Here is a 17688-nt window from a genome sequence, read left to right as displayed (position 1 = left end):
GGGACTAAGTCCCAGAATTGAGCGCGAATGCTCGAACTTAGCGTATAGCGGAACGTAGGAAATCGAATAAGGTTAGGAGAGAGTCTGAGAATTACGTCTAGTCAAGACCGAAGTTAAAACTTATCTGCTTTCCGCGGCGTTTTTCCGCCCTATTTATACCCGAAAAAGACCGGAATCTCCCGCGCGAGATTCCCGCCTTTTTCCTACGCGTCCTAAGGGGGAGGTATTCTAGAAGCTTCTAGAACATTCTAGAAGCGTAGTTTTGGGCCCATCTGGCCCCCAGCCCTTCAACGGACTCCGATAAGATAATCTAAACATTTACACTAACCCGGCCGTTTCCTCGGAATTCCGAGCCTGGCGTGCGTCGTCTAAGCGTTCAAAACTTTTAACGTGCGTCGTCGGAAATATAAAATTTCCGTACGTAACAGTATAGAGCTCATTGATGTGATGTATATGTACATACGTGGTAGTGTAGGAATTCGTATAGTCAGAATTCTACTATTGGCCGAGATGGCCGTTAAGGTCTGCGTGTTCAAATAATGACTCGTTGATTTTGGACGATGCATGTATTTACAGAAACGTATCACAATATGTACAATGTTAATGTTAAGTAATATTTACACTGGTAGGTAAAAATCTGGTAATGAGATCGGTGATCGCGTAACAATATTATATGCGAAATGCTATACGAACTGTATGTAATATCGTCGTATTCGGATAAACGAATGTCCGTTACTCTGACTAGATAAACGTGAGTTCTGTTATTGTCGAGAAACGAGGCACGAGTGTGATTGAACTGTTTCAACCGTTATGGATCCGCACTTGCAATTGCGGCGCTAGCGTAGAAAGTTTTATGGCGGCCTCTATTGCTTCGTATTCCAGCCAATGAGCGGCTGGACAATTTCCACGTTGTCCGAGAAGGTGTGAGTCGCTATAATACTCCCCTCCGAGTGACCTGGTTAGGGAGAGAAATGAACTCTCTTCATCTGTCTCGTCTCCGTACTCTGGGAGGTTTCCGGGCCGGTTCTGTTGCCGGGTGGAATAGGAGGCGGTTGCTCTCTTCTGCTGTAGGTACGTTCCTGCGGTGGAGGTTCGTCAGCGTTGGTCTCCAGGAAGGCTGGTTTCAAACGGTCGATTGAAACATCGGTTTGTTGTCCTCTTATGTCGATTCTGAAACAGAAATTGCTGACTCTTTCGAGTACAGCATAAGGTCCTTTGTATGGCTGATCAAGTGGCCTTCTCACGCTGTCGACTTTCACAAACACGTGGGTGCATGTGTAGAGTGTTTTATGCGTGAATGTCTGTGGCTTGTTGTAGTGTGCGGCCTGTCTTGGTCGGATGCTCTGCATGGATTGTCTACTGAGGTGCTCTAAAAACGGAAACTGGTCCTGAGAAGGTTCCTCCTGTACGAAGTACTCTTCTTCAAAGCATTGCGGAGTCCAAGCATGACTACGGGTAGAACCCAGTCGGCGGTTTCGTGATACTTGATGACGGCTTTGAATGAGCTGTGCCATCGTTCGATTGCGCCGTTTGATTGCGGGTAGGCGTTGAATAGTTGAGAGTCAAATTGTGATCCTCGATCTGTGGTTATGATGGTAAGCGTTTCGAATCGTGCTATCCATGTCGCGAAGAAAGTGTCCGCGATGGTGTCGGCCGTGATGTCTCTGATTGGAGCTGCTTCCGGCCACCGTGTGAATCGGTCTATCATCGTTACACAGTATCGATATCCTCGTGACGGTGGGAGAGGTCCGACTACGTCTAGATGTATGTAAGAGAATCGTTCATCAGGAACATGTATATGTTAGGGTCGTCTCCTGACGTGGTGGCTTATTTTAGCACGTTGGCATGGTAGATATGTGCGAGCCCAGTTTGTGATGTCCTTGTTCATGGACGGCCAAACAAACTTGGTCGCGATTTGTTTATGTGTTGTCCTCCCGCTGATATGTGCCGTGTTGTGTACCACGTCGAATATTTTCTTTCTTAGTAACCTTGGAATGTACGGTCTGATATTGTCCGTGGATACATCGCACTAGACCGTTCCCAGATAGTCAAGCGTGATAGAGCATATTGACCAAACTAATGGATTGCATGTGTTTTCATATATTTGCTGTAAATTTGCTGACATCGGAATAGAACACGTTACAAATACAGCTACATGACTGCTTATACATGCAATCAGTTGACGCAATTTCAAGAACAAACAGTCCGCAATATTGGTACGTTATGTTGTCTGCAACATGTCAGCAACATGACAGCAATGAATGATTCATCGTTCCATCTTGAGCATCATGATGCAAACGTGACGGCAACAACACATATATAATGATTTCCATCCGTTATTGTGTATATGTCATCAAAACTATGAAGTTTTTTAATTGTATCTCGTTGCTAACGAAGTGTTGACAATATGAAATTGTCACAAATTCCTCACAAATTGATGCTGTCACGTTGCAATCAATTTGCTGTTAATAGAAATATAATTCATATGAGTTCAACCCGACAAGCATAATGCCGACAAGCATAATCTCACCCTTGTCCCGAGTTTGTCAAAATTAGTTGCATTAACGACAAGCTGCTTGTTGGCAACATGGCAGCAAACTCACAGCATTTGGCTATCTGGGTTGTTTTGGTACCATCCAAGCGTAGTTGCTTTAGTTTCAGCGTCCCTGGTATTAGCAAAAGGTTTTGTAACTCGTCGTCTGTTTGTTGAGCTGTCGCAATGTCGAAACAATGATTGGTAGTGTTATGTCATTAATTCGTAAAAAAGCGTCGGCTACGTTGTTTTCGAGTTCCGCCACGTGGCGGATGTCGGTAGTAAATTGGCTTATGAAGTCCAAGTGTCGCTGTTGCCTTGGTGAAGCCTTGGTTGGACGTTGGTCAAAAGCGTAGGTTAACGGCTTATGATCTGTGTAAATCACCGTGTCCTTGCCTTCGATCATGTACCGAAAATAGTGGATTAACGTGTAGATGGCTTGTTCTAGCGCAGCGCCCATGGCTGTGTCAGAAGCGTCGGTCAATAGGATGAGTCGTGCTTGTTCAGCTGGGTGCGCTAGCATGGTAGCTTGTGCAAGTTGTTCCTTGCATTTGGCGAAAGCATTGTCTGTCTCGGGTGTCCATTTTATTTGCCTTTTGTCTCGTTTCTTGACTCCGGCGGTGAGCGCGTGGTGCGGTGCTTGTGTCCCAGCGGCCTTTGGAATAGATGATCTATAAAAATTAAGTATTCCGAGAAATCTACGAAGTTTGGAAATATTTTTTGGTTTTAGGTATTCAATGATTGCGCGAACTCTGTGTTCTAGTGGCTTAGTTCCCGTGGATGTGACCTAAGTATCCTAAGTATTCGACTTCCGGTTTTCCGAAAACACACTTCTCTGGTTTGAGTGTGAGGCCGTGTGCCTGTAATCGTGCTAGGATTATTTCAAGATGTCTCTTGTGCTCTTCGGGTGTACGTGATGCGATTATGATGTCAAGATAGCAAAAGCAAAAATCCAATTCGCGTAATATGTTGTCCATGAAACGTTGGAATGACTGCGCTGCGTTTTTTAGTCCAAAAGGCATTACATTGAATTCGAAAAGACCGAATGGAGTGATTATTGGTGTCTTTTTTTGGCCCTCGGGTGCCATCGGGATGTTGAAATACGCACGGTCGAGATCGAGCGTTGTAAATATGGTACATCCATGGAGTCTGTGTGCCAAGTCTCTAAGGTTCGGTACTGGATACACGTCTGATCGTGTTATTCGATTTAATCCGCGGTAGTCACCATAGATTCTCGACGTCCCGTCCTTCTTCCTTCGCAACAGCAATGCGTTTGAGTAAAGGCTGCTGGATGGTCTAAGGATGCTGTCTGCTATCCAAGCCTCGATTTCTTTTTTCGCAAATTGCAGCTTTTCAGGTGAAAGTCGTCGAGCACGGTCCGTGTAAGGGAGTTCTTTCGTTATAATGTGGTGTCGTACGGGATGTCGTGGTTTTTTGAATTTTCTCGGCCTTGTAACCTCGATGTATTTACGAAGTATTTCATGATACTCGTTGTCGGAATCGATGGTTGTAAGTGCCGGTGTACCTCTTTTCGTCAATCTTTCTCTGGTGGTTAGGCTGGTTGTGCCGTCTAGTAACCGTCGTCCACGGAGATCTGGAAGAAGATTGTACTCGTGCAAAAAATCGTTGCCTAGGATAGATAATGTTACATCGGCTACTATGAATGTCCAATTGAATTCGCGACGTAGTCCGAGATCTAAAGTAAGCTTCTTTTCTCCGTATGTAGGTATTATTGAATGATTCGCCGCGTATAAAAAACAATCGGTCGGGAGAGCGCGTTGGGCCCAATCTCGTGGAAGTACGGATACGTCTGCTCCCGTGTCTACTAAAAAACGTGTGCCCATTTTTTTGTTTGTTACAAGAAGACGTCTCGTGGGAATCGATTCGCCGGCGGCGGCCGCGATGCTTGCCGGCGGGGTTAGTTTTTCTGAAAGTTGGATCTGTTTTTGCCGAGTGGTCCACGAACAAGGTGGTCGACAATTTACAGCGTCAGTGTCGAACTTTTTATGGTAGAAACAATATTTCTGAGCGTTCTTCTGATGTGGCGTGGTCGAACGGCTGCAGTTGCTTCCTCGGCTTCTGCTCCGGCTACGTCCTCGCATCGTGCGCTCGAATTTTCGTGTGAGCGCTTCGACTGCAAGACGCAGTTCCTCGAAGTCGTTTGCTGGCCTGGGTTTCCCCGGTGTCGTCGGGTGGACTTTGCTGGGTGCGGGTATGTCCTGCGGCAATGCGACTGCACCTACGGATCCCTGACTTATATTAGCTATTTGTGGGCGTATTACCTCGGCTATCCGGTCGGCCTGTGCAGCTAGCGTGGCTAAGTCGTCTAGCTGGCTGATCGCTAGTATTCTCCGCGTGTGCTCCGGCATTTGTTTCATAAAGAGGCTGCGCAGTACGCTGTCGTTGCATTGTCCTCCGGCCAGATTCCGGAGTCGCTGCAGAAACACTGACGGTTTCTCGTCGCCCATCGCCTGTCCGTAGGTACTATATGTATTATATTGGGAGCTTTCCAGCAAGCGACAGAAGTCGACACAAGTGTCGTTTTGTTTTTGTTACTCATTGGTAAAAAAGAAAGATAGAATCATGATGTAAACAGGTGAAGCATTTCCGACGCTACGCACTTGGTCAGTTTTTGAGCCAATCAGCGTGCGATCCGTTTTGCAAGAAAAGCAATATGGCTGCTCCCATCAGCGCGTCATCCATTACGTCTGTTACCTGTCGCGTGCGTCTGTTGTGCGAAAAAAAATTGTGTATGCGTAACCACAGTGTGTACGTAACCCAATCAGAGCAGAGGAGTTTAATAAATATATAAACTGATAAACAATTAAACCCCTATCTAACTTAAAGAAGGTAGGATAATATTTGATTAAAATTCCTGATTTGCTTACGCAAGTTTAATTGTCATTATAGTTTATTTATATATTAAATTCTTTTCTTCTGTCCTAACTTGGTACCTTCGTGCATACGTTTCTTCGGTACCTCCTAAGTCCATGGGTCTGTTACGTTCAACGCTATTTTTCCCTACTTTAAAGTATTTAAAAAAATCTAAAAAATGTCATGAAACATCTGTCTACATTGTAGCTGATTTTATAATCATTTTGTAAACATCGTTTATTTAATATTTTCTGACAGGCTTACAAGTTTTAGGGCCATTATACAATACGTACGATAGCAACGCAAACGATAGCAACTGCTAGTTAAAAAGTGTTATTTCTGATTGCTGATTGCCAGTTGCTATCGCCAAAAAAATTAAAAGTTCGTCAACTCTCTTTTAACAACCGCAACCGACAAGCGCGAATACTGGAAATAACACTTTTCAATTAACAGTTGCCATCGTTTGCGACGTACTGTAGAATAGGCCCTTACAGTCACGAGCAGATATCATTTTGGCTCGAACGCCGTAGATTCACGTATACAGCTTAAGGGTTAATCGTTTATTAGTTTATTTATTTATTTATTCCATTTTTCCTGCCTTAGTGGGGTTACGTAGGTTTAATTGTCATTAATTTATTTATTTATTAAAGGTTTTATTATATTTCATTAAATATATATTTAAAATTTTACATGATTCACGCATTTCTATTTCTTATAATCGAATTCCACTTTAAAGTGAGCGCCTACAAAACGGGTCGCCTCCTGATTTGTTCAACCGCTAAACCTGTCGCCATTATGCGCAATGCTTCATCTGTCTATTTACACCATGGATAGAACGACGTTTGTGTTAACTTGTGTCGCTTGTTAGAAAGCTCCCATTTAGGTATTTATTTACACACTTCTCAGACATAAACGTAATGTTATGACAGCCGGCGACTAGAGTCCTAAATAATAAGAGAAGCGCATTCCTTACCCCTTCCATGGTTCCTATTGAGCCCGCAGCTGACCGCTAAACAAAATAACCTCTGTATATCAGACACAATTTGATCATTCAGAAATGATTTTGTTTTAGTTCCATCATTGTAATCAACGTGAAATATGATTTGTTAATAATATTATTGTTAATGTTTCGTGGGAGCCGTAAGGCGAAGTAAACATTAATATAATTGAACAATGAACCGTTTATTGGATACTAATACAGAAGCCAGTTGCACGTGTTGTACGCTCGGACAGACAGAAGCGACTCTGATGATTCATCACGATTCTCAACCGAAAGCAGTTAACCTGCGCGAGCGCGATCTACATGCATTAGTGTTACAGCTTTGCCAACTTATTACGCTAGAACCAATGAAAAGCTTAACGTTTCCAACACTCCCCCTTAAACTTTGCATTGTTCTTCTCTACAGAACACAAATGGCTTAATACTCAACTTTCAACTACATAACGCTTTTTCAAAAAAAAAATAATGGTACACAACTTTTACATGGTGCAAACCTGATATACTCTGTTGCAGTGTAACAAAAATATGCTCTATTGTATACCATAACGCAAATTCATAGCTTTATAAGTCAATTATTTAGTTAATCCCAACTGATCACGCAGTCTCTCATACTGAATACGCGGAATTGGTTTCATTAGGATATCAGCTACTTGTTTTTCGCTCGGAATATACTCTACTATTAATTGACCCGTTTCAACACACTCGCGCATGAAATGATAACGCACCGCAATGTGCTTAGAACGCTTATGAAAACTAGGGTTTTTGGCAAGCTTTATTGCACTGGCATTGTCTATAAATATCACAGGCTCTTTGTGCAGCGGTGCAATCTCACTGAATAATCTGCCTAGCCATACAGCCTCTTTTGCACCCTCACTCACGGTCATATACTCTGCCTCCATTGTAGAGAGCGCTACACTCTGCTGTCGCCTGCTTGCCCAAGTGATTACTCCGCCGCGCCGTTGTACTTGAAAAGGATTCCACTAACTGATCTGCGAGTATCTGGATCATTAGCAAAATCTGCATCGCTATATCCTGTCAGTCTGAGAATGTCTCCGTCCGACCTGTACTCTTGATCCCATATGCCGTTGTGCCCTGAAGATATTTTAAGATTCGCTTGACCATCATCCAGTGTCGTTCCAATGGTTTTTCAAGGAACTGAGAAACGAAATTTACCGCGTAAGCGATATCTGGGCGTGTAGCCACCGCCAAGTACATGAGGCATCCTACTGCCTCTCTGTAAGGAGCCTCTGTCAATTTATCAATCGACTGTTCTATTATTAGTGAGCCTTTTTCAATCGGAGTTGACACTGGCTTTGCTCCTTCCATATTGAACCGCTTGATCACCCCTTCAGCATATGCCTTCTGATTGATGAAGATCGAACCATCACCATCTTGTTTGATTTGAACATTCAAAAAGCATTCAAATGGTCCAAACGTTATTTTGAACTCCATTTCTAATTTCCTTAGAAACTCTTTGATCCTGGTCTTTTTCGTTGCAGCAACCAATCGTCTACATAAACTGCTACAATAAGTTTATCTTCTTCGCCGCAATGATAAAATAGACACGGATCTGCTGTACTCTCTTCTAACTTGAAGTCGAGCATAATTCCTTTAAAGCGCTCATTCCAGCGCCTTGGCGACTGTTTCAAGCCATACAGGCTCTTCAGAAATTTGGACACGCGACCGCTGCCATCATCAAATCCCTCTGCTGCAACATATATGTATATCTCTTCTTCAATTGTACTGTTGAGAAAGGCAGTTTTCACGTCAAACTGTGCCATCTCCAACTGCTCCTCGGCTGCAATGCTCAGGACTGATCTAATTGTGTCGAAACGCGCGACCGGACTAAAGGTTTCGTTGTAGTCTAGTCCCTCTCGTTGACTGAAACCACGAACAACCAGGCACGCTTTGAATCGATCAATATCACCATTTGCTTTTCGTTTGATACGATAGACCCAACGATTCGAGATAGGCTTGCGATCCGGGGGTAGATTCACCAGAGTCCACGTGCAGTTCTCTTTCAATGAATTTATCTCCTCTTCCATCGCAGTACACCAGAGACATCTATCCGATGATCTGTTGGCCTCACTATAATTCTTCGGTTCATCTACCTCAGTCAGTAGTATCTCAAATCGCGAAGGAGGCGGCAACTTCTCTCTATCTCGTAACGTACGTTTTGGTGTCTCGACTGAGCTGCTAGTTCTCTTTTCAGACTTAACCTCTTCTGGAGGCTTCAACTTCTCTCTATCTCGTAAGGTGCGTCTTGGTGTCTCGACTGAGTTGCTAGTACCTTCTTCAGACTTAACCTCTTCTGGAGGTTCGACAGATGTCTGCTCCAAGGATTTCGATTCTTCTTGAGCCTCCTCAGAAATCAACGCCAGCGATTTATCGACACTCTCAGGTTTGAACATTACATTCTTACTTCGAACTACTTTCCTTGTTTTAAGCCACACACGAAATCCGTCGATCTCGGTTGAGTAGCCCACAAAGATCCCACGCTGTCCTTTGGCATCCCACTTCTTCCGCTGTTCCTTAGGTACGTGCACATAACATCCTGTTCCAAATACATGAAGTGTCTTCAGATTCGACGATCTTCCCGTGAGTAGCTCGTACGGCGTCTTTCCTTCGATGCAACTTGGCCCTGTGCGATTAAGCACATACACGGCGGTGTTCACCGCCTCTGCCCAAAGTGACTTCGGAAGGTCCTTGGCTAGCAACATGGTCCTTGCTGTCTCAACCACCGTCCTGTTTGTTCTCTCGGCACACCCGTTTTGTTCAGGCGTGTATACGGGTTGGTGACAATAAACTCTATTCTATTCGTTTTCAAAAGCTTACGAACGTCCTGGTTTTCAAATTCACGACCACCATCACACTGGAATCGTTTGACGGGCCTTCCGAGCTGAGTTTTCATAATCCGTAGCATCTCTTTAATCTTTCTTACAGTCTCTGACTTTTCTTTTAAAAAGTAGACCATGTGATATCGCGTGTAATCACATGTAAAGCACACAAAGTACTTTGCTCCACCGAGTAATTTACAATCCATGGGTCCACAGAGGTCAGCATGAATCAGCTCTCCAGGTTCCGTAGCGCGCTGCTGTCTGAGCTTAAAGGTATCGCGATACTGCTTTCCCTCAACACAAGCACTGCAGAACTCTTCACAGCCTTTTGCTTCAATTCCAGCTTGAGCCAAGAACCGTTGAACATGGCGCTTATTTTGATGCCCTAACCGCTCATGCCAAATCTGCAACGAGTCCTTCGATGATAGGTTTACTTCGGCATAGAGCACATCATACATGCACTCTTTCACCCATCGACCGTCGACTGCTGCCTCAAATTTAATCGTGCCTTTTCCTAGCGCTTCCATCGTCGATTGATCACCAACTTTGATTTTTACAGGAGTCACGAAGTGTTCAAACGTTGTGAACCACGTGTTGTCATTGGTTATGTAATCGGTTGCACCAGTGTCCACAATCCACGATTTGTCATTATATTCGGCACCCAGGACTTCACTCACGTACGCTTGCTTAATATCAGTCGCTTTCTTCGATGACTTTGCACTTGGACAATTTCGGTGAATGTGTCCCGTTCCACCGCAGCCATAACACTTGAAGATTCTCTTCTTTCTTGTTTTAGTGTTCTCACTCGTAGACTTTTGTTGACATCTGCCACCGCTGGTGCCATCTTCACGTTCTCCTTTAATTTGCGACTTCGCCTGCGCTGCCGCCAGCGCCAATCCGTTTTGTTTCCGGTTCTGGTGCTGCCTTCGTTTTTCATCGGAAGTCAGCAACGCTACTAGGTTTTTAAAAGTTTGCTGGTCATCGGGCCTAGCCCACCATGCTTGCCTTAAACTCTCGTATTCTTCCGGGAGCGTATCTAGTAGCTTCACCATAATAGACGATGCATCGGGTTTAACATTTAACTGCTGCATGCGCAATATGAGTCCCTCGAATTCGCGATATGCACCACCATATCGTCAGATGGATCCATGCAGAAACTAAAATATTCTGCTTGCACAACGTGAGCGGCCTGTTCCGTTTGCTGTTCAAAAATACCATGCAGTTTCACCCACATGTCCCGCGCACTATCACAGGTCACTAACAATGCCATCACTTTAGATTGGAGTGTCCTTACAATTATCTGACACGCAGCGCGATCAGCTTTGTCCCATAGTCTCAATTTAGCTTGATAGTTGGCTTGCTGCTCGCCGGTTGCTCCTAGAGCGGGATATCCTGGCTTCACGATATCACCCATGCACACTTCGTATGCGCCGTCGGTTCCGCGTAAAAGATTTCGTACTGCGAACTTCCAAATGTTCCAATTTTCAGCTCCCCGCAGTTTCTCGATCGCCTGGTATGATATACCTTCCATGCTTATTTCCGTACAAAACTTACTCTCGCACGAGCACGATGGGAGACGATCACGCCAAAACCACGTGGCACGAAAACTCTCGAACTCACGTCGCGATTGACGAATCACGTATTACGCAAGAATTCTCGGATTACTTCGCAATCAACGACAACCACGCTCTGCTACCATGTTAATGTTTCGTGGGAGCCGTAAGGCGAAGTGCCACAGTGCCAGACTAGAGTCAAGCTCAACAGGGTCTTCTTTCCCCGCTAATTTTTCCAAGCCCGTTCCCTTGGCAGTGGTTTCGCTAGATAGTAGATAGGGACAGTGGGAATCTCGTTAATCCATTCATGCGCGTCACTAATTAGATGACGAGGCATTTGGCTACCTTAAGAGAGTCATTAATATGATTGAACAATAAACCGTTTATTGGATACTAATACAAAAGCCAGTTGCACGTGTCGTACGCTCGGACAGACAGAAGCGACTCTGACGATTCATCACGATTCTAAACCGAAAACAGTTAACCTGCGCGTGCGCGATCTACATGCATTAGTGTTACAGCATTGCCAACTTATTACGCTAGAACCAATGAAAAGCTTAACGTTTCCAACAATTATAAATATTAACCCTTTAGGTCCGTACGTGTCATATTTGGCATGTTCACTTTGGACCGCTCCCAAAACTCGTCAATCTGTAATATAGCTAAATTATCGTGCCAGTTCCATTTATCGATCCTAGATAAAGCTGTAAGTATTAAAAAATTCCTCTCCGTATCGCTTAAAACCGCCAGAAATCTAATATGGCGAGAGCGTCTCCGGCGAAAACCACAACAGCCGAAAGTTTACAGTATATTTGTTGAAAAAGCGGTAAGTAAAAATATTTTTTCAATATTCTTGCGATACATTCCTGTAAGAGAAAGGTTGACCGCATGCAGTGTGCATGATAGTATATCGATTTATGCAATATAGAGAAAGGGGCATGGACACAAAGTTGAATGTGCCAAATATGGCACATTCGGCCTCAATGTATATAAATTTGGAAATACACGATAAAATTATTTTGTCGTTTTTTTTTCGTATTAGAGACAAAAATGGAGACAAGGCTACTATACAAGAAAGAAACGATGGATAGGCAACTGCAACTCAAACAGTTTCGGTTGGAAGTAGCAGAGAGTCTCTTGCAGTACGGTAAACAAAAACGCGGACGTCCATCGAAAGCTTCTATAAATAAAAAAATCAACGCACTTCGATCTCAGAGACCTAACGATTTAATTCGTTACGATGGCGTAGGCCACTAGCCTACTTTCAACGATGAACGATTGCGATGTAAGCACTGCAACAGCGGCAAATCTAGAATAGTTTGTTGTAAATGTAATGTTGCATTGTGTGAAAACGCCAACAATAATTGTTTTTATGCGTTTCGTAACAAGTAAGCTACGGATTTGACGAATATTTATGTAACTCAACATTATGTGTGTAATAAATAAATATCTTTCAATTTTTAAGCATACCGAGAATACTTCCGTTTCTTATACCCATAGGTCCGAATGTGCCATATTTGGCACATTCAGAAAATTTTACTTCCGGTGAATTTTTCGAAATAAAACCTATTGATTGTTAAAATTGAGCACTCTTTTAGTAACATATCAAGAGGGCACAATTTTGACACACCCGGATCTGGGTCTCGGACTTAAAGGGTTAATCTTTCTCACTCACATAATACACGTTACTTCGCACATGGAATCAGCTGCGGGACCATCACTCTCGGTTGTGATAGGTAGCCGCGGTCAGCCAATCAGCAAGCCGGATGTGCTTCTCTTATTATTTAATTAGGACTCTACCGGCGACCTACTCTTTCGGGTTCTAATTTTTGCCATCAGATAGCGTATCACAATTTAGCTAATCCCAATATATGTTTTAAGTTTATGTCACGTACACTATAGCATTTTAGTTACCAAGGTTAAATTTTGGAACGCAGCCTATGTATGTACTGTCACGGCTTTTTGCACTCCCGGACCGCGCCGGGACGTGTGCCGAATCAAAAGGGGGAAACGGAGAGAAAGGTGATAGGCCTCTCCGACGATTCCCTCGCACCTCCGACACTTCCGCGAAACGATTTTGCTGTTGGGCGCCAGACGCGTGAATTCGCGTCCGCGAAATCGCAAAAGAAAACCAAGACGAGACACGAGACGAAACGTGCGGATGTGCGAGGAATCGGCTAGCTCGACCTAAGGGCTGGGGCGGGGGTGATGAAGGGTGGCGCGATATTCGGCGGGGTGACACACCATAAATAAGGCCACGAACTCAAGCGATCAACAAATCAAAAATAACATTTATTCTTTAGTAATTCGCGGGTGAAACAATAAAGGCCGATTCGGCTTTAGTCAATCATACAAATTAAATAATCAATCACGCGAGCGTCAGAAATGAAACAAATAAAATAATGATAGCGTGGACGCCAGAAATGAACGGAGTATTACGTTATCGTATAGTTAACGCGCAGAATGCGCTGCGATTAGATTAGAGAAATACAGTAGGATGAAACTTATAATTAATATGGAACATCGACAGTAAACACGAAATAATCACGGAAATAGAAAATATGGTCTCGCAGGAAAGATCGCGAGAGGACGGTACGTCACGCTCGGAGCGCGTGAACGCCACGCATAGAGTCGCACGAGAATTCTGTCGCCAATTATCTTAAGCCTAACGCAAGTCACTCGGTTGAATACAATAGTCTGTCTGCAGTGATTTTCGTAACGCGCAGAATGATACGCCGAGATACTCGAAATAGCGCAGAACACTGGAACGAACACGAGAAAAACTATGCGGAATTACCGCAAGCAATAATAACACGCAATCACGACGGCACTGAGCCTATCGCGAGAATGGAGTAAATCACGCGAATAACGTTCTCCCGCTAGCACGACTACTTCTTACACGCAATTACCGAAACAACGCATCCGAACATAACTATCCTAACACGCATAATTTTCTACGGTAATTAGCCTACATATAAACGGCAGGTTAACGCGATTGATGGGCCAACGCGGACGACATTCCAACATAAGTAATGTTTGGTAATTCGATACGCCGTGAACACTGTATGCGCGAGACGCAACCACGAGCGGGGACATTACACGAAAACGGACTCGCATTACCGGATTTCGCCACGAATTTATCGCGATCTCCAGAGGCTCGCTATCACGTCTTTATCCCAATTCCGCGGCCACGATACCATCCCGAGGCCCTTCGCTCTCGCTGTCGATCGCCATTCGATACTCGGTCTCAAGGAACCGTACGCGTGTCGCGATATTACAAACGCTTTTCCCGAACGAGAGCGCGCACCGGAAGGCGGCGTCGTGGCTTTACATGTCGGTATCAAGTACTTGCGGGCAACCTCACCGATGCGATGCCTTCTCTTCGGTCTCTTCGGGATCCTCGCCGTCACCTTGTGCCAACAGTCGTCGCAGGACGAAACGAATACCCGACTCGGGACGGCTATCGCGAATCTTAAGGAAACTTATGAATCGTGTTCGGACTCGCCGACGGACGACCAGAGAGTGTCTCGCTAGATCTGCTCGATTGCGGAATCGATGTGGCACCCCCTTCCGTAGGGGCGCGCCGACCAATCGGGACCGAGCTTGCAAGCTCGCGCGATATTTCAACGTAGGATCGTCGTAAGGCGGATCCTTCGGGGGCGCGCAACGGTCCTTCGGCGGCGTAGCGACTTCTTCAATTTGTCCCTCGGCAGCGGACTGGACTTCGTTCTGGCCGGTGTGCCTCCGGTTTGACCTCGGGGCGGTGGCCAGCCACCCCGCGGGCCGGTATTTCGTGGAGGCAGATTGCTGAGGCCGGGTTTTCCCCAGGCGCCTGGGGCCCCGCTATCGGCGGCGGCCTTACCCATCGCTGCTTCATTCGCCGCACGCCTGCCGCGTTGCTCTCGCCGCCCGGGATCCCAGTGGTTTCCGCTTTCGCCACTCCTCCTCGGTCCCTGATCCTCCTGGACCCCTTCCGTTACGGGCACTCCCTCGAAGATTCGCCGTGGTGTGGGTGAGGCGCCGCGCGTATTACGATTACATAAAAGAAAATAAATAATCAAATTGCGGATATAATATTAATTTTTCGGCCCCTGGAGATCTCGTCGTCGCCTCTCTGGCTCGTCCCTGGGCGTGAATTTCCGCGCCTTGTGACGGCGGCGGGGCGCTGCCACGAAGCGGCAGGCCGCAACGTCATAGTACATATGTCTCAATTTATGCATAAAAACAAAAGACACGAAAAGACAGTATAAAAGGAAAGTGCTACAAATGTATTTTTATAATATAATACACAATTGTTTTGAAATAAAGAAATATTTTTTTAACTTTATCCGTTTATTTTCTTTTTAATTAACAAAACGCATTGTACATACCCTCATTTTTTTCATATCAACGATTCTTGTTTCTTTTTTTTCCTTATTACGAACATATTTTATATAATTCTCTGAACGGATTATATAAAATTCTTGTAGTTGAAACGACAGATGTGAATATTTAATCTTTCCCCCAAGCTCATACTATATAATTTTACATATTAGCCAGTGACTACATCATATTACGTGCTGTGTAACGGCTCGCGAGTTACGATAATGTTCAGCGCTGACAGTGATAGTCCAGAGCGGATAATTTATCGACACAGACCATTGATATCGATCCATTTCTCTAACTGTACTTAGTTAGTCCTTATAATCTTTGTAGAATGTCCCGCTACTTGAATTGTACATTCTGAAATGTTAATTAGTATCTTGATGTCTATACATCTATGATATAAGTGATGATATTGATACAGTTTCACATGAATGCAGTCTTCAATTAATAATGCAAATGTTTATCAAGATACTATGGCCCTATCACAAGCCTACTCCCACACAGCACATATAGATACTGAGAACGTTCGAAGGATATGGCAACAGTATATTGCGTACATTCTCAAAACATTTGAGATACGTACTGCGATTTACTGCGGACAGAAGATTTCTAATACGTCCGCCTTTTTTCAGTTCGTAGTATATACTGAGAATATTTCGCAGTAAATACCAAGAACATCACAAGTACCAATATAGAACCAAGGATAGATTGTGCGCGGTATACTGTATACTTATTATGTTAGATTAAATTAATAATTAAAATTATGTTCGTTGCCTTTTGCACTGTGCTACATGAGATATAAGGATCACTTAAGGCGACTTAAACTGATCCGCAGCAAACAATATCAAGGTTTAAGCATTTGGCAGCATCTCGCAGGCTCTTATATTGAACGCGATGTTTAATGACAATGTTTAATTACGAGAAAGTGCGCCGCGTGCCGGCAGCGCGTGTTACTAGCGTGATGGTAGATTTGTAGAATTTAATGCCAGATCCGTACTGCAAACGTACCTTTTCTCTGATACTCGTTTCAGGTCCGCAACAGAAATAAATCGGTGAACTATTTGTCGAATATATAAATCTGTTTATTTCGCTTACTGCGATTACAACGGTTGTCGAGGAGAGAGAGAGTGCAAGAGCTGAAAACGCGACATATATAAGAATTGACAAAAGCGCTATAAACTAAATGAAACTAAAAAATTTACCAGATATTACTGCTCAAAGGATAACGTTGAATTTACTTTATCACTATATTGTTCTAAACGCAATAATACCAACAAGATTGAGTCAAATTGAATTTCTATAGGGTGTCGTTTTAATCGACGCAGACAAATATCTCGAAAAATATGAAAGATACGGAAAAATGTTTCAGATAAAAGTTGTATGGTTTAAAGGGGGACACATGATTCCGATAAGAGTCATGTCATAGATATCGTCGTTTTCAACTTGAAACTTGATTTTTTCTTTGAAATAAAAGTTTTAGATCTCGTCGAGATGTTTTCAAAACACTATAATAAAGCCCTTTTTCGTTAAGAATTTCCTGAGATATTTAAAATTTTATTATATTTTTAATATAAAATATAAAATATCTCGTGAAGTATTTACTTTTCTATGACTTTACCTTCATACTTTTATTATTATAAAATAATAAAAGAAAGCAAATAATAATATTAATTATTACATTTGCAATTTTATAAAATTGAATGCGTTTATAAACCCATACAGCATTTTAAAAATATTTTTAAAATATTTTTAAAATATTTTTTAGAAAGATTAAAATAATTCACAAAAATATTTTTTAAATATTTCTATGTCCACCAGATCATGTCAAAAAAATATTTTTGAAAAATTGCAAATAAATATATTCAGCAATATTTGTAAAATCTTTTAAAAATATTGCTTTAAAAAATGAAATATGTTTAACCCTATTAGCAACAATTATTTCACGTTTGAAAGATTTTGACGTAGAACTATGTCTTTTCCGAGGGGGTGGGGTAACTTCGGGTGCACGACTGCAACGTTTTCTTGCAACGTTTTCTGCAATGAAAACATGCAACACTAATATTTCTCGAAAAGTATTAAAGAAAAATATACTTTATTATAGTGTTTTTGAAAGCTCTTGATGTGAGCTAAATGTTCCTGCAATTTATTTTGGTAGCTTTTTTTATTTTGGTAGTTTTTTATAACCGATTTTCTTGATATAGCAATTATTATAAGTACCTGACGTCTGTCTGTATGTGTCTGTCTGTCTGACCGCGAATTACTCATTCGTTAATTAATAGACCGAATTTTAAAACATTATATATGAAACAGGGGTATAATTTTCCGGGAATGGCGGTGGTGGGGTTCATTTTTCATTACCGATTTTTTTTAAACCGGTTGCGTAATTTTTTCAATTTTTTGGGAATTAATTGACCGAATCTTAAAAAATTATATATAAAATAGGGGTAAAAAGAACTAAAAAATGTAATAGAATTAGAAAAATTGCTAATAATAAAGGGGTTTCCGATTTCTGTTTAAAAAAATGTA

At 42.9% G+C, this 17688-nt stretch overlaps 2 protein-coding genes across 2 annotated transcripts in view; both read right to left on the bottom strand.

Moving 5' to 3' along the window:
* Window positions 1-551: 551 nt before the first annotated feature.
* The window catches only part of LOC139815150 (alpha-tubulin N-acetyltransferase), a 136659-nt gene continuing 119522 nt past the window's right edge, over window positions 552-17688 (bottom strand). The window contains exon 9 of the mRNA XM_071781821.1: window positions 552-1191. The gene's annotated coding sequence lies outside the window, so the exon portion shown is untranslated. The remainder of the gene's footprint in view (window positions 1192-17688) is intronic.
* Window positions 9474-10296, bottom strand: LOC139814908 (uncharacterized). The gene is made up of 2 exons (XM_071781429.1): window positions 9679-10296; window positions 9474-9587 (listed from the first exon to the last, which is right to left on the bottom strand). Exons 1-2 carry the CDS (start codon window positions 10294-10296, stop codon window positions 9474-9476), a joined length of 732 nt encoding a protein of 243 aa, XP_071637530.1.

This window comes from Temnothorax longispinosus, chromosome 6 (genome assembly GCF_030848805.1).
Source record: "Temnothorax longispinosus isolate EJ_2023e chromosome 6, Tlon_JGU_v1, whole genome shotgun sequence".
NCBI lineage: Eukaryota > Metazoa > Arthropoda > Insecta > Hymenoptera > Formicidae > Temnothorax > Temnothorax longispinosus.
The sequence above is the reverse complement of the archived record's forward strand: the minus strand, read 5'-3'. Positions and strand labels throughout refer to the sequence as shown.

Bases quoted from the DNA above. Each gene is read 5' to 3' on its own strand.
- LOC139814908 (XM_071781429.1), bottom strand. From the start codon at position 10,296: ATGGTGAAGCTACTAGATACGCTCCCGGAAGAATACGAGAGTTTAAGG. The intron at 9,588-9,678 runs GTAAACCTATCA...TCTTGGCTCAAG, and splicing joins ATGATGTGCTCTATGCCGAA to CTGGAATTGAAGCAAAAGGC.